Below are 23,310 nucleotides of genomic sequence, written 5' to 3' on the forward strand. Positions count from 1 at the left end.
CCACCTTATTTCATTTGATCTTAATTATCTAAGGCCCCATCTGTAAAAATAGACATACTGGGGGACATAACATTCAGTCTATAACATCTACTCTTTCCCAACATATTTTGAAGCCCACCTTTATCGTATAATAATATGTATACTAAGGTCTGTTTTTAGACTCTATGATTCTCCCTTTCCCTTTCCTTCTCTCTGAATGTCTTGAATCAATACATCATATTGATTACATTACATCTGATATAGTATGGTTTAATTTTTATAGGACATGTGTATTCTCTAAAAATCCTATTTTTAAAATATGCTATCTTATTGTTTTTCAAGATTAATTTGAGAATTACTTTGTCACATTTCTTCCACCTCTTCCCTCCGCTCTATCCCCTTACTTGAACTATAGTCTTATTATAAATTTACTTGGAAATAATTGATATATTTCAAATTCTGGTATTTTTCACCAAGAATATATGTATTTTTCTCTTACCTGCTTTCATGTGGTTTGGTAAAATAATTTATATGCTCCCCATCTAAGTCCTATTTTTGGTGCTTTATGGGTTTTTCATATTTTATTCTCACCTGAGGATTATGTTTATTGATTTTTTTTTTGAAAAGAGTCAGAGAGAAAGAGAGAAACATTGACCCATTGATCCGTTGCCTCCTGCACGCTCCCCAACCAGGGATTGATCAGTAACCTAGGTATGTGCCCTAACCAGTAATTGAACCCACAACCAGCGTTCAGGTAATATTTTGAGGACGGTTATTTCCCCCAATCATTTTTATTAACTAGTATTGCTGTCCTTCTATGGAAATCCTTGATTTTGTTTGTTTTTATATCTGTTTATTTCAGTGATTTACCCATTTTATTATTTTCCTGGGAAAAGCTGTTTTTCTTTTTTTTTTTTAATATATTTTATTGATTTTTTACAGAGAGGAGGGAGAGGGATAGAGAGCTAGAAACATCCATGAGAGAGAAACATGGATCAGCTGCCTCCTGCACACCCCCTACTGGGGATGTGCCCGCAACCAAGGTACATGCCCTTGACCGGAACTGCGACTCTTCAGACCATAGGCTGATGCTCTAGCCACTGAGCCAAACTGGTCAGGGCGCATTTTTTTTTTTTTTTAATGTAGATCAGTGTTTCTTAACTTTTTGTATGTGACTGATACATTTGATGAATCCACGTGATAAATTTATAATACTCTCTCAGCAGGACAATATACTCTCTTCATCATGCAATTGCATTTGATGTCTATAAGAACAGGACACTTTCCAAGTGTGCTGATTAAAGTATATATGTGTGTAGAAAGTAATCATAATGGAGTTCCTCATTGCACATTGACTGTATATTCTTTTGAATTGAAGAATAAATGACAAAGTGCCCCTCTTCCCCAGTAGCTCAGCATCAATCTACAGAGGGAGAAAGTAAATTAGCAGTGGTTTAGGGCTGGGCATGGGTAAGAGGAGTAAGGACGTGATGGCTTAAAGGGCACGGGATATTTTGTTCTTTTTTTTTTTTTTAGGGGAAGAAAATATTCTAAAATTGACTTTATACATATCTATGAACATACAAAAAACTGATAACCAATGAATTATGTACATTAAATAGGAGACTTGTCTGGTATGGGAATTGTATCTCAAGAGAGTTATTAAAAAATAAGTTAGCATCATCCTCATTTATTCACTGAACCATTTTATCCTTTCTGAGACAAAGTAGTTGACGCCACACATGCTAATTCTATTTTATGACACTGTTTATGGTTTATATTATCCAGCAAGCCAAGCAAAATAAGAATGACCCAAACATCAAAACAAATCTCAAAACAAACTCTATTCTGAGTGATTATGTTTTTTGTTTATCAGAAATCACATATATATAGATATGTAACTTTCTATGTCACTATTTAAAACTGCTTTTTTCCTTTTTCAATTGAATTATTAGTCATTGTATAATTTGGAAACATTTCAAAAAATATAACATTTCAGGTACTAATGTGTGTAATAGTCTCATGCTGATTTCAAAATAATAAAGGTCTTATACAATGTCTCACTTAGAATTCAAATTTAGCAATATATTAAAAGAGTAACATGCTTACACAAAGAAGTTCATATCAGGAATGGTTTAATATTAGATATGCTAATATAATTGCTAATATGACTGTTAGTATGATGAACAGATCATCTGATAATACTGAAAAGGTATTTTTAAGATTCAAAATTATGCAATAGTATAATTCTTTGTGGCTCAAAACACTTATTTTTATAGATATAAAATATTGATCTTTTTTCTTCTTAGTAGACAAGATTGTGCACTGTGATAGTCATTTTATACACACCCACACCCACATCCAAACCTATTCCCTGTTACACACATATTTTAAGTTTTTTTTTTTTTTTTATTATTCAAAGGGTATACTAAGCATGTGTGCCTTCCAGATCTCCTAACCTAGTTATCATAGAAATAAATGGCAGGGGTTGGGAGGACAACCCAAAAAGAGAAACTCTACAAAGTAGCATCTGCAGGCTAGAAATTTCAAAGAATTTCTTTGAACGTAGAAAATAGATGGAATCAGTATAATGACTGAACCCGAGAATAAAAAGTATATTATGCATGGTAGGGTTATTGTCAAAGTAGGAGACATTCTTCCAAGTGGAATATAGGAATACTTAAAATTCAGAGTCAAACCAATACAATGAGCAGGAATGGGCCTAGGATAAATCATAAGGGAAATTATTTAGAGGTTTCCATTCTAAAACCTTTGGTCATCCAGCTGCTTATCCAATTCCTTTGGCCAACCTTACCATCTAAATAAAGAGAAAATAGCATGGTGGAAGTGCTCTGGTACTGCTTTTTGAACACAGTGATTCATCTGCCCCATCCACTTACAAAGAGCCTGTACTCATTTGTTAGTTCAGACAATTTGAACTTAGAATTTGGACATCCTGTTGGGCCTACCCAAGATGGAGATGGAAAATATGAATGTTGAAAAATATAGATAATTGAAGTAGAGTTTTGGTTGTCTCTATTAGCTATTTTTAAAAAAGACAGTCACAATGCAGGGGACTTTAATAATTAAACAAGTAAAAGAAGGAAATTTCCCTGCAGTGAAGAAATACTATATTATTAAAGCTGAAAGAATGCATCTTGTATCAAGCAGGGTAAATGACAGCAGGCAATTTTTTTTTACATCTGAAATTTTATATTTTAATTTGAGGGCAAGAGAAAGGCATTTTCATACATATCAGGATTCAAAGTTTACATGGAACCTATCCTATCTTATTTGTATTCTACAATAAGGAATGTAAAATGAAAAAGAAATCCAAAATATAAGATGAGATAGGATTAAATATAATATGTTAAAAAGAGAGTAAAACTCATGGAAAAATCTAAATAACTGATTATTTGTTTGCAAAGTTTAATGCTGTTAAGAATCCATACAAAAGGAGAGGCTTAATGTTTAAAAAGTTTAAGTGAAAACTCCACATTATTTCAAGTAAACTAGTGGACAGAAAGTATATAACTTATTAATAACCACTATAAGATAATGTAAAAATAATTGATCCAATGAAAAACATGAAAGAAAACAAACAAACAAAAGAAATAATTATAAATAGAAAGCTTAAAATGGCTGGAATAGGTCCAAATATGTCAGTAATCATGGGAAATGTCAAGGTTGGAAAGTTTTATAGTTTGGTTAATAAGAGATATTCATACATAATGAAGGTTACCTACAAAGTTTGAAAATGAAGAAAGAGGAGCAGAAATAGCAATATTCTACAAGGCAAATAAAAATGAAGTTGAAGACCATTAAGTGGGGGAGGAGAGGCATGTTTTGTATTAATATCAGTTTTAACCCACCAAAAAGACAGTAACTTATTTGCAGTAGACAAGCAAGCATAAATAGGTATAAAAACAAAAACTGTTAGTAATAAGAATTGAAACTAATGAACTGCCCCATTGTGGGAAAATTTAGCACACATCTTTCTAACCGAGATAACAAGTACAGAGAAAATAACCAAACTAGAGTTCCCAAAATTTGAATACCCAAATCACTGAACTTTTATTTATTTATTTATTATTTATTTATTTATTTAAAATATCTTTTTATTGATTTTGAGAGAGAGAGAAAGAGAGGGAGAGAGAGATAGAAACATTGATGAGAAACATCAACATCTATCAGCTGCCTCCTCCATGCCCCCTACTGGGGATAGAGCCAGCAACTAGGGCATGTGCTCTGACTTTGAATCAAACCATGACCTCTTGGTTCCTGGTTCGATGCTCAACCACTGAGCAACACCAACCATGCTGAATTTTTAAAACAGTGATGCATACATCTTTGTATCCTGCTCAGCTCTCAAATCTCATGTTACCTTAAATCTGGTGTTGGACCCTTTCTTGGGATCCTTCACCAGGTGAAGCAGTAAACAATTAAATCACAATTTAGTTTTATTTTTAATGATTAAGATGTTTTCCTAATTGTCTTTTATTTCCTTTAGTCTTACTGCTCTGATCCAAACCTCGTGTTAGATTTGAAGAACCTCATTGTGCTTTTTGCTGATACACTCCAGGTTTGTGACTTTTGTTTATCTAGATTAGTATTTCCATCAGCTCTAAATCTTTTCACTGGCTGCCTAAATTTGAATAAGTACCTTTCAGTTTTTAGTTGTGTTTCTTCTTTTCCTAGAGTTAGATTTTTTAAATCTTTCTATAGCATTTCCTGGCCCATCACCTTGACCATTTATGTTTTCATAAATAGTCCCCATCCCTCTCTTTTTCCCCTTGGAGAAAATCAATTAATTGAACCAGCTACTACCTTAGTTTTCCAAAATTTTCTTAATTCAAATATAGTACCTGAGTGACTTTAGAGGTTTTTAGCTACCATCTTGAATAATAATTATTGATTTGAACCACATATTATGTTAATAAAATAGCATTAGAAGTGGGTGAGATTTGTAGCATTTTCAGTTTCTCTCCCTATTTCTAGTTACAGGCAGAGTTGTAGGGAGAGCTTAGTTGATGTTATAACCTGTATACAATATATTTATTTTAATATTCATCTTTTTATTTTTTCTGACTGACAAATAATTTGGTATGTACCTTTTAATTTGTGAGAGATAAAACTAAATATTAGGGGAGAATGAAAGACTCTTTATCATGGTTACATTTAAATTGTTGGCTAAAGGAACAAAGATACCTTTCAATTCCTAATCTCTCTCATGTTACTAACAAAAATCACCTTATAAAATGAAGCTATTTTCTTATTTTGTTTCAGGTTTATGGTTTTCCTGTAAATCAGCTTTTTGATATGCTATTAGAAATTAGAGATCAATATAGTGAAACTCTGCTAAAGAAATGGGCAGGTATTTTCAGGTGAGAAATGATCTATAGTCATATAGTGTGTGCAAGTGCAAATACATGTGTGTATAATGTGTTTGTGCATAAGGTTTTTCAGATATAACTAGAGGCCTGGTGCACAAATTTGTGCACCAGTGGGGTTCCTCAGTCTGGCCTGTGGGATCTGGCCGAAACCAGATTTCCAACATCCCCTGAGGGGACCTGGATTGCAAATGGGTGCAGGCCAGGCCAAGGGATCCCACTGGTGCACAATTGGGGCTGGGGAGGGACAAGGGAGATTGGCCAGCTGGGGAGGGACTGTGGGAAGGCTCCAGGGTGTGTCTGGCCCATCTTGCTCAGTCCTGACCTATCAGCCGACCCCAGCAGCAAGCTAACCTACCAGTTGGAGCGTCTTCCCCCTGGTGGTCAGTGCACGTCATAGTGAGCGGTTGAGCGGCCTTAGTATATCATTAGCATATTATGCTTTGATTGGTTGAACGGACGACCGGACACTTAGCATATTAGGCTTTTATTATATAGGATGGGTGACAAGTAGGCTTATATTTTATGTCTATGATCCAGGTTATGATTGTTAATAAAAGTAAATTGCAATGATGTCCCAAATAAAGTTTCCTAGTTATCCAAAAATCAGTGATAGGTCTAACATGTGGGGAGCCCCCAAATCTCAATGTGGCTTTTTTTTATTTCTTTGAATAAGTGTCAAATATTTTGGTTCATACCATCTATATAATCTTTTGTCTTCTTATTCAATTTTTTGTTTTCTCTTTGAAGAACATGTCTTGTCTATTGCTTATTCATAAGGTAGTAGCTTTTGAGCCCTTTTGAATAATTTATCTTCTTCGGAACCTTTTTTGAAGTCTTACTCATGAGATTCCTCATCTTTTTCCTTCTTCACACTTAGAGAAGAGGCCAATTATAATCCAATATTTGAAGCATATTATTTAAATAGTTGTTATAACACTATTTAAATAGTTTGAATAGAAGGTCTAGTATAGGGTTAAAGAACATTAATAATCAAATATATCTTATTTAAAAACAAATGAAACCCCTTTGCTTTTTCCAGAGCACACATTCTTTCATTGTTAACTTACTTAACTTAAGGCTTCAATGTATTGCCTTAAATTTTCTGTATCTTCTATAAATCTTAAATACCGTGAGGTCATATTTGTTCTATTTGTTTCAGAATATAGTTTTCTCTTTGTCTTCCTTTGAAGGATGTCCTTATCTGAAACCAAATAGTTATGTCGTAGAAGCAATAGAATAGGGACTGGGAAATGTTTATTTTGGGTTGTAAATTTCAAGTAATTTACCTGAAAATTACTTATCCCTACAGTGATTAACCCTTCCTCTTTCCTTCCTTCCTTCCTTCCATCCATCCATCCTTTATTTTCTTTATAGAAACATACTTGACTCTGACAACTACAGTCCTATACCAGTAACAAATGAAGAGATGTATAAAAAGGTGGTAGGACAATTCCCATTCCAAGATGTAGAGCTGGAAAAGGTAAGTAATTTAAAATAAACTTCCCTGTTTGGGTGGCATCCTTTAGAAGCTTTCATTGTATCAGTCTTATTAAAGGGATTATCTCTAACTCAGTGGGTTAGAACTAGAACACCTTCAAGGGATACCTTGGGCTTAGAAGAACAGAAGTTTCTGTTTTGGGAGTCAGTAGATGGCTTTGGTGGGGTCCTCTGAAGTATTTGGGGGATTGAAGTATTTGGTTTACACTTTGAAGTACTTGCTTTTATTATACCCTTAGGACATTTTCTCTCCAAAACATACAGTGAAATTTACCTTATGTGCTATATAATTCTATTGGTTTTGACAATGCATTGAGTCATGTGTGTACTACCACAATAATGACACAGACCAGTTCCATCATACCCCAAATCCCTCATGCTGCCCCTTTTCAATCAATCCCTCCTCTCACCCCCAGCCTTTGGCAACCACCAATATGGTTGATGTACATCTACGTTTGGCTTTTCTAGAATGCCAACATAATTGGAATCATATAGTATGTAATCTTTTGAGACTGGTTTTCTCCACTCAGTATAATGCTTTTGAGATTCATCCAAGTTGTTGCATGTTATCCATAGTTCATTCCTTTTTACTGCTGAATACTTATCACAGTTTATTTATCCCTTCATGTTTTGGAGGACATTTAAATTATTTTTATTTAAATTTATATCTTATTCTTTTTACTATCAGGAAACTTACAGAAATACTTTCTTAAATTGAGATTGTTAAGCAGACAGCTCACAATGTAGTAGAAAATTCCTTTTTCATTTTAACTAATTTACAAGTACCTTCAATGTACGTTCATTTGTGATTCACGTTCATGAATTCTTACATTTACAGCAACCATTTCCAAAAAAGTTTCCTTTCTCTGAATTTGTGCCAAAAGTTTACAGCCAAATTAAAGAATTTATATACGCCTGTCTGAAATTTTCAGAAGATCTTCATTTAAGGTATAGTGGAAATGTAAGAGATATTAAGATTGAAACTATATTCATAAGTGTTCTGAAATACTTCTGATATTGCGTTCAGCTTTGATTTTGAAAGTGTTAATATTAGTCCTTCATAGCAAAGCACTGCTATATTTATATAGTCATGGTGAAAGGGAAGATTTGGAAACTTTTGATTAACTTGTTTTTGCTTGTATTACTTAGTTTATTCTCTACTATTTACAGATTTACACTTTAACACATCTTAGTAGGAATTCAGAAAAGTGTAGTAAAATGTATTAGTTTTGACTTTCCGTTTGATGAAATTTTAAGGCCAATAGTAGTGTAGCAGGTAATACCCTCCTCTCCCTTTTTTTCTTTTTTCAAGTAGTCTCTGGACTTGTTATAGATATCCATAATCCCTTTAACTTATGTTTAATTATTTAAATAACATTTTTAAGCCTATTTATATATCAGATATATCTTGCTTTTTGAGAATGCAGAAATAAAAGATGTAGTTTTTTGTCCTTAGGTATTGTCAGTATCTACTGAGGATAACAAACATGAAAATAGACATGTAAAATATACTAGGGTGAGGCTGTAATATGTGTAATGTACTTTTAAAACACCTAGAAGGACACTTAATTCATCTTAAGCAATTTGAATGAGAATAGTCGTGATAATTGGCTTTCTAAAGAAACCTTTTCTCAGGAATGATACCACCATTCATTCAGATCAGGAACCTGAGAATTATTTTCAACTCCTATTGTCAAATAATAATTCCTTTCCTTTTTAAAAAGAATTTTCAATTACAGTTGACATACAATATTATATTAGTTTCAGGTATACAGTTCAGTAATTAGACATTGATATAATTTATAAAGTGATCACCCCGATCAATCTATGGTCCATCTGACAATATACATATTCATTACAATATTATTGACTATATTCCCTATGATGTACTTTATATCCCCATGACTATTCGGTAACTACCAATTTGTACTTCTTAATCCCTTCACCTTTTTTATCTCCCCTAACCCCCCCCCTCCCATGTGGCAACTGTCAAAATGTTCTCTGTATCTGAGTCTGTTTCTAATAATTCTTATTCTATCTTTGGAAGTTGTGTTTCAGTGTGTGTGTTAGACTGTATCTATGAGTCTGTTTCTAATAACTCTTATTCTTAAAAACAAAATTTTAGGCATTGGTCTAAATTCCTGTAAATACTTCACAAGTATGTTATTACATCTGTAAAACTCAAAATAGTACTCATCCATGGGGTACTGGGAAGCATACTTCAGTTTTACAGAGGAAGGTTAAGTAACTTCATCCAGATCACACAGGGAGTAAGTGTTAAAGCCAGACTCAAATCTGATTGTATCAGCATCAATAAAACAATCACTATCATGTTTTGAATTCTTACTCTTTGGTACTCTTTGTATTAATATCTTACATACATTACTCAGGTAGTTGTTATAATATTTTTCTGAGATAATCACTTAATTGTTCACATTTAACAAATGAGGGTAGTACTCATTTGTAAATGAGTTTCTTTAAATCTATTTTTCCCCAGCTTGTTTTTTTACCTTTTAAGTTTACAGTGTCGCTGCTTTAATTCACATGGTAGTCCTATTTGACCTGGACCAGTTAAATAGTCTCCTAATTGTTCTTCTATCTCTAATTTTACTTCCCCAACCATCTATCTTTTCTTTTTTTCCTGATTCTATTCTGTATGTCTCCTAGAGTCATTTTTCAAAAATCAAATCTCATTTAACTTTTCTTCTTCTCACCTTTTCAGGGATTCCTCATGGCCTATAGGATAAAGTTTACTCTAGTCTGACATATTTATCTATTTGTATCCCCCCACGTCCCTTGACCTAGTCCACCTTATACCATTTCCGGATTTATATTCAAGGGTAATTTCCCTGTCACCTCGTGCTTCAATCATACTGCCCTACCTGCTGTTTTCTGATCATAACATACTATTTTATAACTCTCTGGCTTTGCTCATGACTCTTTCTCTATTTCAAATCATTGTTCCCTGTTAGTGCTCTTGACTAGCTTCTAACTATCTGTCAAGATGCAATTTAAACACCATGTACTGAATGAAGCCTTTTGGACCACTTTTATTCCTAATGGAGCTGCTCTAATGACTTCTTTGTGCTACTTCTGTACCCTATGAATACTCATCTTACATTGTATTGCTTTACTTGTAGCTGTGTGTTTCTGTGTGTGTGTTAGACTGTAGGTTCAAAATAGACATTTAAATTGGGATGCATTTCTGCCTTTTACTATTTGGTTGCCGTTTACCTTACTTTCTACATTTACCTTATAACCTGTAGTGACAGAGATTACTTTGACAAGAATAGCTGTCATTTGGGAGGTTACAATAGGGGGTGTGAGACACAGTACATATAAAACAATTCTCTTAAACACAAGGCTTTCAAAACAAGGAAAACTGCTGTATTGAGATTTTTATGAAGCTTTAAGGATAATTATTCTCAAATCAAGTTTTCATTTTTTCCAACAAGAATTTTCACTTTCACATTAGCTAAAAATGCTGAAAGAATTATAAAAATTGAAAAAATATACAATTATGAATTCTGAGGATATATAACTCTTTTTGAAAGAAAGTTCTTTTTAAAACAGCAAATAAATGGCATTTCTATGGTTAAATAATGTTCTGTCATTTGTACTTAAAAAAGTAGAATACACACAAATATATGTATATATACACATCTCTTTTTTAAGTTATTAAAATTCAATCTATGTAAAGAATTTGGGAGATAGAGAATAGAATAAAGAAGAAAAATTGATAAGACCCCAAAGTACCACATAGTGGTAATCACTCCTTATATATGGGAATTTTTTTTCTTTTAGTTTTTTTCCATTTGAACACACACACACACACACACACACACACACACACACAGCCCCCCCCCTTTTTTTTTAAAGCAAGTTACTATGAGATACTTCCACTTCAGTGTGTAATATTGAAAACTGGAAAGAATATTGCTTTCTAACAGTGAATAAACACACACACACAAACAAAAACAAGACTAACTATAAAATGAAAGCTTTCTGGGACCCATCAGGAAGCTAAAGTGACAGGATGACCAAATACCCTGAAATCCAAAGCGAGGCTGGCCCCAGCCAGGAGAGAGTGATAGGATGCACAGACTCCGTGGCAGAGCCAGAAAGAAAGGCATAGTTGTCACATGGGTGAGAAAGTAGAAATTAGTTTCATCTTAATGAGTCACTAATGGCTGGAGCTAGCATGTTAGTTAGTGTAGACTCCTAGCTGTGTGTCCCGGATCCAGGAGGAATTTATACTCACATGTTATTTGCAGTGGTCTTTCCCTGCATGCTCATGAGAAAGACTGGAGCTGGCTATGAGAGCAGAGAGAATCATACATGATCTACAGGCATGGAGAAGGGGACCAGCCACGGCTGTGAAAAAGGCATGGAGCCCCACTCCCCTGGTTTGGACACCTCACTTATACTGATCAAAAACGTGAGAGCGCTGGTAAGATTGGGGCAGGGAAGTGTCTGTCTCTCTGGCAGGCACATTGCTACAGGGAGACTTGAAGTAAAAAGAAAGCTATTTCACCCCTGGGAGAATGGCAGAAGACAAGATCTTATACCAAATACCATTAGTCGTTTACAGTGGGAAAGAGCACAAAACTGCACTATATTAATCATGGTGACAAAGCCAAGTTTGGCTGCCACTGCAAGGAAGGGCAGGGATGTTGAACGAGCTCCACCCCTAGCATCGAGCACAGAGGACCTACCTAAGACTGAGCCTGGCCAGGGCAGCAGAAAAAGTCCTTTGATCTTTACTAATAGCATACAAGAACTATATAACAAATGACAGTAATCTGCCACTGGGTGATGGGCAAGAATGGAGAGGGCGGGAAGAGAGAGAGAGAGAGAGAGAGGGAGAGAGAGAGAGAGAGAGAGAGATTTTGTATGATAGGCATATAGGTATAGTCAAAAGCTGTGGATGATGCAGAAACTTTATGAAAAACCTTTTGGGATCTCAGCACCCACACTAGGCACATGCTAGCATTAGAAAAATTTGAAATCTGTGAAGCAATGAAGGTAACCATAGCAACAACCAAACCCAAACCGAATTCAACTCCTGCATATGCTAATGGCCCAATGGAAGGAGAGAGGAGGTCATTTTCAAGTATAAATACTGTTACCTCAGCCTCTACTGTTTTACTTATGATATTCAACCTTCAATAAAAAATGTGAGACATGCAAAAAAACAATTAACAACTTATTGTCAAGGGACAATGAAAGAAACAGAACCAGACTCAGAGGTGACCCAAATGATATTAGGGACTTTAAAATACCACATGCATGAAAAGACAGGGACTTTTAGCAGACAGATGGAAATTATTGGGAAAAGTTAAATTGAAATGCTTGACATAAGAAACAGTTTTAGAGATGAAAAATTCCTTTGAGGGGCTCATCATTAGATTTGACATAGCTGGGAAAAGAACTCAGTGAATTTGAAAATAGGTAAATAGAAGTTACCCAACTGACACACACCAGGGAAAAAAAATGATGGAAGAAATAAAAGATCCATTATCTGTAGGCCAATTCCAGACAGTGTAATTGGGAGTCTCAGAAGGAGAGGATGAAACTGGGAAGAAGAAATGTTTTATAAGATAATGGCTGAAAGAAAAAAAAAATAGATAATGGCTGAGAGTATTCTAAAAGTAATAAAAGACATCAAACTAGAGATAGTCTCCAATCAATTTAAGCAAGAAAATAATAACAGAGAACAATGAAAAATATTTAAACACACCATATGCAAATTAATGAAAATGAAAGGTAAAGGGCATTTAGGCGAAAAAAGTGATTACATGCAGGTTTAGTGATAGGAATTGCATCAGACGGTAGATGAGAGGTTATAGATTTCAGAACCACTTCAAGACCCATAGTCAGATCAAGTCCATGGTCTCACCTCCCTGTACATGAAGGGTGTGTTGTCTGGCAGGTCTTTGAGCAGGTAGGAGTGCTCCTGGCCTGTAGTTGAGTGGACATGGGGCCAAGTTACAGAGCTGTTTTAGTATTTGCAATCAGAACAAGTTTGGAAGTCTTGCTTCTGGGTCATGGATGGGCATGTCTTCTGTGCAGTCATGGACAGGCAGGATTGGTAGCTAGTGGGTGCTGGAGTTGGGTCATGGACCACATCTGGGACCGAGGTTGGCAGGCAAATGGCACTGTTGGCAAGGTCAAACAGGCTCTAGCTGAGTTCACAGTGAATTGTAGTTTGTTCCTGTGTGTGTACTTCGGATTATTATGGGTAACAGCTCAGCCACCTGAGCATGGGCTTGCCTTCTCAAAATAACCCTCTTTGGTTTTGGGTTCCACCAGGTTACAATCTTTTATCTAGATCCCAGAATTCCACAAAAGCAACTTTGTCCATGTATGACTGCCAAATTATTTTTGCTAATGGAATATGAGTGTGGGATCTCCTGTTCTGCTATCTTACTGATGTCAGTCATCTATTTTTTATTGCCCTTGAAGAAAACTACTTATCTAGTAACAATGTCTAGTAAAAGTAAATATATGCCAGGAATAGAACAAAGACATGAGAGAAAAATTGGATATGTTCAAAATAGGTGAAACTAATCCAATATAATAAAAGGCTAATGCGCAAATTGACTGAATGGCAGAACGACTGGTCGCTATGACACGCACTGACCACCAGCTCAACGCAGGAGCTGCCTCCTGGTGGTCAGTGCGCTCCCACAGGGGGAGCACCACTCAGCCAGAAGCCAGGCTCATGGCTGGTGAGTGTAGTGGCGGTGGTGGGAGCCTCTCCTGCCTCCACAGCAGTGCTAAGGATGTCCGACTGCTGGCTTAGGCCTGCTCTCGGTGGGGAGCGGGTCTAAGCCATCTGTTTAAGCCATCTGTCGGACATCCCCTGAGGGCTCCCGGACTGCAAGAGGGCACAGGCCGGGTTGAGGGATCCCCCTCCCCAGCCCGAGTGCCAGAATTTTGTGCACCGGGCCTCTGGTAACTAATAAGCCAGTGATGCAGATAAAATCAAATCATTGAAAAAACAAAAAAAGCAGCCAACAAAAAAGTTAAGTAGGAATATAGAACAGGTGAAACACACACAAAACAATTAGTACGATGGTAAATTTAAATCCAACTATAAGTGTTCCATATGCATGTGATTAGAATATGTTTACAGTTATTGAGTTTAGTATTCTCTAAATGACAGATTACATTTGTTAATAGTATTATAGACATTTTCTGTTTTTCCTGTGTTTGGTCTACTTTTTCTGTCAATCACTAAGGAGTGTTAAAAGTATCCTGCTATTATTTTAGATGTGTATCTTTCTCCTTTTTATTTTATTTTATTTTATTTTCCATCACCACTTATTCCCTCTATGCTCTCTTCTACCTCTACCCTCTACCCTCTTGCTTCAGATATATTGAATATGCTTTTAAGTTCAGTTGCAGTTAATATGTTATATCTTCTATTCATCCTTTTAAGTTTATGAAATGTCCCTTGTTATCTGTGTTAAAAATGGGAATAGTTGCCCTCACCGGTTTGGCTCACTGGATAGGGCGTTAGCCTGGGGACTAAAGAGTCCCAGGTTCAATTCCGGTCAAGCGCATGTACCTTGGTTGCAGGCACATCCCCAGTAAGGGGTGTGCAGGAGGCAGCTGATTGATGCTTCTCTCTCTATCCTTCTCCCTTCCTCTCTGTAAAAAATCAATAAAATATATTTTTAAAAATTAAAAAAATGAGAATAGTTGTAATGCCTGTTTTGCCCACTCTTAATTTAGCTGTAACTTCTTTTCTATGGTATGCATTTCTCTCTCCTATTACTTAGCAATCTTTACTTTTAACATATTTTCAAATACTTTAAACATTAAGGAAAAGTTTTTTTTTAAGTGTATTTTTATTTATTTTAGAGTGGAAGGGAGCAGGAGAGAGAGAGAGAAAAATCAATGATAAGAGAGAATCATTGATGGCTGCCTCCTGCATGCCCTGACTGGGGATCGAGCCACAACCTGGGTATGTGCCCTGACTGGGGATCAAACTGTGACCTCCTGGTCCATAGGTTGACACTCAACTACTGAGCCACGCTGGCTGGGCAGGAAAAATTTTTGAGAGTATTATGATGAACAGAATACTTCTTACCTAAATTTACCAATAATTGACATTTTTCTATATTTAGTTTATTAATTCCTCCTTCCTCTTCCTCACTGTCTCTCTCTCCCTTTTCCTCACTGTATATACATATATATACTAGAGGTCCAGTGCACAAAAATTTGTGCACTTGGGGGGGAAGGGGGTCCCTCAGCCCGGCCTGTGCCCTCTCGCAGTCTGGGACCCCTCGGGAGATAACGACCTGCTGGCTTAGGCCTGATCCTGGGTGGCAGAGGGCAGCCCCAATCCTTAGGTGCAGCCCCTGGTTGGGCTCAGAGCAGGGCCAATTGGGGAGTTGGGGTGCCGTCCTCTGTCATGCACAGAGCAGGGTGGATCAGGAGGTTGTGATGCTACCCTCAGTCACGCTCAGGGTAGGGCCGATAGGGGGGTTGGGGCACCGCCCCCTGTCACACTCAAGGCAGGGTCGATGAGGAGGTTGCGGCGCCACCCCCTGTCACGCACAGAGCAGGGCCAATCAGGGGGTTGGGGCGCTGCCCCCTGTCAGGCACAGAGCAGGGCCCATCAGGGGGTTGAGGAGCTCCCCCCTGTCATGCACAGAGCGGGGCTGATCAGGGGGTTGGGGAGCTCCCCCCTGTCTCGCACAGAGCAGGGCCTATCAGGGGGTTGGGGATCATTCCCCTGTCACTAACAGAGTAGGGCCCATCAGGGGGTTGGGGAGCTCCCCCCTGTCACGCACAGAGCAGGGCCCATCAGGGGGTTGGGGTGCAGCACCCTGTCACACTCAGGGCAGGGCCGATGGGGAGGTTATGTCTCTACCCCGTCACACATAGAGCAGGGCCCGTGGGGGATATTGGGGTGGCGCACCCTGTCACACACAGAGCAGGGCCGATCAGGGGGTTGGGGCACTGCAGCCTGTCACACACAGAGCCGCAGGGCGATCAGGGGGTTGGGGAGCTCCCCCGAATCAGGCACAGAGCAGGGCTGATAAGGAGGTTGGGGCGCCTTCCCCTGTCACGAACAGAGCAGGGCCGATAGGGAGGTTGTGGCCCCGCCCCCTGTCACACACAGAGCTGCAGGGTGATCAGGGGGTTTGGGCGCTGTCCCCTGTCACGCTGATCCTGGTACCGGGAGGCCTCACGGCTCCGCTGATCCCGGTGCTGGGAGGCATATTACCCTTTTACTATATAGGATAGAGGCCTGGTGCACAGGTGGGGGCTGGCTGGTTTGCCCTGAAGGGTGTCCTGGATCAGGGTGGGGGTCTCCGCTGGGGTGCCTGGCCAGCCTGGATGAGGGGATGATAGCTGTTTGCAGCTGGTCACACACCCTTCAGGGTGGGGGTCCCCACTGGGGTGCCTGGCCAGTCTGGGTGAGGGGCTGAGGGCTGTTTTCAGGCTGGCGAGTGACTGAAGCTCCCAACCTGTCCTTTTTTTCTTTTTATTCTGGGCCAGCTTTAGCTGAGGCTTGGCTCCAGCTCTTAGGCTTCCGCTGCTGAAAGCAGGTATCTGGTTTGTTTGGGTTCTATAATCGAAACACTGTTTCAACTCCAGCTCTGAGATCCCGGCAGGCTGAAAGCAGGTTTCTGGGGTTTTGTTTAGCTTCTATATTTGTAACAATGTTTCAAACTGCAAGCTCAGAGGCTGGCAGCGGCAGGTGGGGAACGTTGGAGTCCTCTGTCACTGAAGCAAGCAAGCCTCATGTTAGCTTCAAGCTGCCTGGCTGCTGGCCGCCATCTTGGCTGGCAGTTAATTTGCATATCGCCCTGATTAGCCAATGGGGAGGGTAACGGAGGTATGGCTAATTACCATGTTTCTCTTTTATTATATAGGATATATGAATGCAGTATTATAAACCCTTATGGTTTGTGTTAATTTTGATTAATTGGTTAAGATTTCTGTCTTCTCTGTACAGTTATCATTCTTCCTTTTGTCATAAGTAATGTTTGTGTTGGAATACTTCGAGACTGTATACTTATTCTGTTATCATATGTCCCTCACCTCTCTTCTCCTTATAGTATCATTAATGATTCTTGCCTGAATCAATGTTTTTCTTTAATAATTACTAATTTATGATTTTTGAATATTTGGTATATGTACTAGCATTCTTTATTAAGGAGTCCTTCTCCCTTTGCTGTCTGTCAATCTATCTATCTATATCCATCACCCATCAGTCATCTATCTATCATTAGATCAGACTCATGGTTTCTTACTTCATTTAGTTGGTTCATTTTTTTACTATCTTTTTTCATTTGGATGCTCAAATTATCCCACTTCATGCTGGCTCCTGTGCCTTATTGATGCATTCCCATCATGTTTGACATTTCCTTTCTTATCCACGATGTCACTAATTTCTCCAAGGAGCCCAGTTCCTTTTAGTGCTGATTGGTATCTTGAAAATAAGATTTGGGAATGTGTCTATATGTTTAAAACATGTCATTTTCAATCAACAATAGTTGCATATTGGTTTTTAATCCAATCTGCCTAATTGGAGTGGTTATGCTATTACATTAATGCATTTAGTGATATGCTAGGATTTAAGCCCGCTGTCTTACTTTTGTTTTCTATTTGTCCCATTAATTAAAAAATTTTTTTAAATTTATTTCAGAGAGGAAGGGAGAGGGAGAGGGAGAGGGAGAGAGAGAGAGAGAGAGAGAAACATCAATGATGAGAGAGAATCATTGATCAGCTGCCTTCTGTACACCCTCCACTGGGGATGGAGTTGGCAACCTGGGCATGTGCCCTGACCTGGAATCGAACAGTGACCTCCTGATTCATAGGTTGATGCTCAACTACGGAGCCACACCAGCCAGGCCCCATTAATTTTTGACCACCTTTTTAAATTTACTTCCTTCTTTTTGGTTAACTGCTTTTGGTATTAGGATTATTTCCCCCACTGGCTTATTTGAGTATAACATTTTTATTTATTTATTTGTTGTTTATTAGTGTGGTTTCTCTGGGGATTACAGTGTGCATCCTTAACTTACTACAATTTACCTCAAATAATATATCACTTCACATATAACAATCTTACAACAGTAATGTATCTTCTTCCTCTTTTGTTATTGTTGGCTTATACTTCACTTATATACCTGTTTTTAAACCCTAAAATGTGCTTTGAATATTTAATAGCATTTTAAAATTCACGGAAAAAGGTAGTTATTTATACTTATCCACATATTTTTCCATTTTCAGGCCTTCTAATTCTTTTCTGCAGATTTAAGTTACTTTTGATATTATTTTCCTTCAGTGTGAAGAATTTATTTTAGCATTTCTTTTAGTGTATACCTTCTGGTATTATATATTTTTTAGCTTTTGTTTGTCTAAAATTTTTTTTCACCTTTGTTTTTAAAACATATTTTTTTCAAGCTCTAGAATTCTAGGTTGACGGTCCCCCTTTCCCTATACTTTAAAGATGTCATTCCACTGGCTACTTTCATTATTTCTGAAGAGTAACAAGTTGTCACTCTTATTGTTGTTTTTTTCTCTGAATTATTGTCATTTTTTTTCTCTGGTTGCCTTTAAGATTTTCTCTTTATCTTTGCAATTTACAGTTTGTGATGTTCCTATGTGTTGTTTTGTTTGCATGAATTCTGTTTGGGGTGTGCTGAATTTCTTAGATCTGTAAGTTGAAATCTTTTATCAGGTTTGGAGAAGATTTTGCTAATATGTCCTTAAGTATGTCTCCTTTCCATATTCTTCTGTGACTCCTAGCTGCTTGATAAACCATTCAGATTTCATCATAACTTGAGTGAACTCACATTCAGTTTTAATTAGTTTCAATTACTTCTGCTTCTAAATAGCATTGCAGAAGTCTTTTTCTTCCTAAGACCAACTCTAAAATTCCAAAGCTTCTATCCAGGGCCTTATCTGTGATCTTAACAGGATTTGAGCTGGGCTGGGTTTCAGCTTTAGTTAGTTTTTGCTTTCCTTTGGATTGGTTTCAGTATAGGCCTGGAACCTAAATCCCTTGCAAAATTTGCAAGATTTCTCTTTGATTTCTAACACTGCCTCCACCATTTCTTATGTAACATCGTTTTTATAGGAAAGAATTGTTGGGTCAGTATGTTTATTTTTGTTTGGGGGCTTTTCCAAGATTCCAATCTGTAATATTAGCCCACGCTGTTAACAGTTGGGCTGATTTCTCTCCATCCCACCAAAGCCTGTCAGCCTATGACTCTTACTCCCTCTTCTATCTGTGCCCAGGTTAGGTTTTGGCCCGAGATATGAAAGTGGCAGGTAGCCTTTGCTCACCTTTCAAGGGCTTGTTCCAGTGTGCAGTTTAATTCATTTACACATTACACTTTGTTGATATTTAAGGAAAATATAGCTTTTTGCTTAGATCTAGGTTTCTTGTTGATAATCTTTCTTGTTCTTTTACATCATCTAAAAGTCAAACTTCTGCTAGTTCTTGTTAAAGCATAATAGAGATATGTAGTAAGCAAAGGATGCCATGACAGTGATTAATATTGTGGTCACCAGATTATTTGGGGCACCTGTGTTAATCATGATTATAGCAGCTTGTATTTATTCATAGCTCATATTACAATCAATATGATGTAATTATGACTTTAATATGTGGAGGCTGAACAATAAGACCATTTTGTTCATCGTTGTGACCTGAATATTCTAACACAATGCCTAGCACCTTATATTTGTGGAATGAAGTATTTCAATTCAGTAATCATTTTGGAAAGGATGGCGGTGGGCCAGAAAGTATTGGTTAATTAAATATATCCTTATATGGGCCCTGTAAAAATATTTTTGTGTATCTCTTTTCCTAACTGATTATGGCTTTTCATTTTATAGTCTTATTTGTTTCTAATATTTTTTTTCCTTTTCAACATAGCATGACAATGTAGCTTGCCTATTATATATTCAGAATTTTAAGATTTTTAATTCAACTGTAATAAGCCTCTGATTTCCTTCTGCAGAAAGAGAAATCAATGAGATAAAATTTGTGACCATTGTCCACAAGCAATAAATAATTGACAAAGAAATGTTCATACATCTTTATTTACAGTTCTTGATGTGTATAAACAAGTATTGTTACAGTAGTAACCTTATTATTGAAGAAATATTTGTCTCAAAAGGATATCTGTTCTAGAAAGCCATCCTGGGTAATGTTTTCAGGGGTTCATGAAGGATGTATAGGTCTGAAATTTAGTCTGTTGATTGCAAGACTGTTTTCTTTTGAATTTTGCATATAAAAATAGCTTTGGAATATTTTCTTTGTTTAGTTTTTTTTACTGAATAGAAAATGTCTTTATTTATTACCCTTGAAATAGTAAGTGGGATTTCAAAACATATACTAGTATGCAAAATTAAACTACTGGCTTGAAACACTTATTTTGGAACCAGAGCAAAATAGAGATGATAATACAGGAGGAGAGATAGCCTCTTTATCAGCTAATTGTGTAAGAAGTCTATAGAGAGATCAGGCTGAAAAATTGTAAATATTAATCTGTGAAGGAACTTGCAAGTATAGGAGAAATAGTGGTTTTAGGCTGAGGAATCATCCTGGGGAACTTTTTATTCTGAGAGAGAGTACAGTGTAGTGTTTAAAGGCTGTGGCCTTTAGAGCTAGACTGCCTGTGTGAAATCTACCCCCGCCTTTTTTTTTGCTCTGTACTCACTGTGTGACCTTGAGCAAGTTACTTAATTCCTCTGTGCCTTCATTTTCTCATCTGTAGAGGTAATAATGAAACAACTTCATATGTTTATTGTGAAGATTAAGTAAATTTTAAATCATTGAAGTACTTAGAATAATTTCTGGCACACAATAAGTGTTATTTGCTACTTCCATTATTTATTTATTATTATTACTATTGTTACAAGCACCACCTAATTTGTTTGCAATATACTTCTGCTACCTGTTATGACTAACTATTGACATTTCTTTTTCAGCACAACTGAAGTTGATGACATGATTAGAAAATCTACAAACCTGTTGCTGACCAGGACTCTGAGCAACTCTCTGCAGAATGTCATTAAAAGGAAGAATATTGGACTAACTGAGGTAAAGCTGCTCTTAATGGAGGCAGCCAAGGCAATGTGTCAACAGATGTCCTAAGCTGTGGGGTTTCTTTCTTTCTTTTTTTTTTTTTTAAATTTATCACAACTTTCTATATGGTTCATCATGCTCTTCCAGGTGGACCCCTAATGGTGAAAGTGCAAAATAATTGTCTTGTGTTTTTCTTTGGTCACCCTGGAGAAGTACATTATTAGTTTTTGAAAGTCACTTTTTCTCTCTCTCTCATTGTTTTCACTAGCTTAACTTATTTTCCTTTCTGAAGATGTTGGGTTAAATTTGTATTATTTGCCATTGATTATATAAACAAAATTGTTGGTTGGAGAATATAGTCAATATCAGGATCCTATCCAAATGAGTGGCAGTCCAAATACAACACACAAGATGAGATCATATTTTGCCTGCATAAATCATTGATGCCACAGATAATGGTACTCGTAGTCCTTGGTCAGTGTTAGACTTAGCTTTAATTTGTGAAATACCTCATGTCTATGAATGGCATTTTACTCTTTATCAGCATGTAAGTCTGTGGATTTGGGTGGGGAAATGTGAGAGAAAGGCATTCATCACACTTCTGTGGAAGCTTATGCAGTCTCACAAAGAGAGGATGGATATTGTACATATGTTGGGGACAGCATCTTGGCAAAATGAAGATTCGGAGCATTGGCATGAAGTCCTAAAATTTAGAAAGATGTGAAGTTTCCTTTCTCTTGGGCCCAGGATTGCATGGGAGCCTTAACCTGCCATTTTATGGAAATTTTAGTGCCAACGTGAGTGCTTGGAGGAATTTTTGTTTTCACAGGGAAAGAAAAAGGCTGTTGACCATCTGTTTTACCTGTAGTGGTAGTGTAGTTAGAAAGGCAGTTGCTCTAGAAAAAATTGACATTTTCAGATATGTACTGTCAGGGATTATAGTGAAAGTTAGTAAATGGTTAATGATACTGACCCACAGGTGAAGACAGCTGGAAGCCAGGTGAACATCGACTTCTGTTTTAAAATTATTGTTTTTATTCCCTGTGCTTAGATACAAAAATATTATAATGTGGGATATAGGCAGTGAAGGAATTCTACTTATAACAAACTTTTTTTAAAAAAAATTGAATGCCTCATATGACATTATTTAGGATAGTTTTTTCATTTTGCAGAGATTGCTTTTTATTGTTGGGTGTAGAAATAATAAATATTGCTTTTGTGTGTCTGATAATAGGCTAACTCATAATCAGGCATACTATAGAATAGGAAAGTTGGAGTGAATATTAGACAGTCCTGCTTTTGTTAGATTGTGCTGTTCTCCTTTTCTGAATCCCAAGTAGGACAAGAAGTTTGTTATTTACTTTGTGAACTATCTCTACATTTTTAACTTGATATAATTCTTCTTATGCCATTTGATTTAGCAGTCTCTTAAAAAGTCATTTTAAACAAGTAGTATAGCAGGAACATATTGTGTTAGAAAAAGCTTTGGCCTCAGAAGACTCTTGAGTTTAGTTGTGGCTGTGAAATTGATTTACTGTGACATAAGAGAAAGACCTAAATTCTTACTTCTTTGGTTTTCTTGATTCCATTGTCAAGGGCACTTTCAGATCAGATAATGATAGGAAGAAGCAGTATGAGCTTATCAAAGAAGTAAATGAAAATTCTTGGCACTATCTAAATGAATGCTAAATGTTATTCCTAAGTCATTAGATTTCTTTAGTCAAATATACTTTCTTTTTTTTAAATAATATATTTTATTGATTTCAGAAAGGGGAAAGAGATAGCAACATCAATGATGAGAGAGAATCGTTGATTGACTGCTTCCTGCGTGCCCCCAACTGGGAATCAAGCCTGCTACCCAGGCATGTGCCCTGACCAGGAATCAAATTGTGACCTCTTGGTTCATGGGTTGACACTCAACCACAGAGCCACACCAGCTGGACTAGGCTCATATACTTTTATTATCAGTATCTTTGCATATGAATGAAGGAATGAATATCCACAGGCATTTATTTTGGAGGTTATGGTGGTGTGTACATGTATAGACACACACCTGGTGATTTTTTTCATCACCAACCAATAAATCCTGGAATAACTATATTACCTTTGGAAAGAGAAGATGTTTTGTCTTGCATTGTTGTTAACTAAGGTGAATTCACATCTGGAATTGTCATTATAAGGCAACATTTGTGGAATAATTTGTATTTTCAAAGTCTATTCACAAATACCATCTCATTTAGCACAATAATATCTGAAGCAGTCTGGGTATGTGTTATTTCCCTTTTTATAGAAGACTAGAGGCCTGGTGCATGAAATTCATGCACAAGTAGGATCCCTAGGCCTGGCCGGCAATCAGGGACAATCTATGGGGTGACC

The 23,310-nt window shown here is 37.0% G+C and overlaps 1 protein-coding gene across 5 annotated transcripts in view; it reads left to right on the forward strand.

Annotated features, from left to right (window-relative positions):
* EXOC6B (exocyst complex component 6B) overlaps positions 1 to 23,310 on the forward strand; it is a 555,911-nt gene that overhangs the window by 301,170 nt on the left and 231,431 nt on the right. For all 5 annotated transcript variants that reach the window (XM_059659432.1, XM_059659431.1, XM_059659433.1 and 2 more), the window contains 5 exons: positions 4,490 to 4,561; positions 5,266 to 5,363; positions 6,747 to 6,852; positions 7,708 to 7,817; positions 20,838 to 20,949. In XM_059659432.1, the coding sequence (XP_059515415.1) occupies positions 4,490 to 4,561; positions 5,266 to 5,363; positions 6,747 to 6,852; positions 7,708 to 7,817; positions 20,838 to 20,949 (498 nt within the window). The remainder of the gene's footprint in view (positions 1 to 4,489; positions 4,562 to 5,265; positions 5,364 to 6,746; positions 6,853 to 7,707; positions 7,818 to 20,837; positions 20,950 to 23,310) is intronic.

The sequence above is a fragment of the Myotis daubentonii genome, chromosome 12 (assembly GCF_963259705.1).
Source record: "Myotis daubentonii chromosome 12, mMyoDau2.1, whole genome shotgun sequence".
Taxonomy (NCBI): Eukaryota; Metazoa; Chordata; class Mammalia; order Chiroptera; family Vespertilionidae; genus Myotis; species Myotis daubentonii.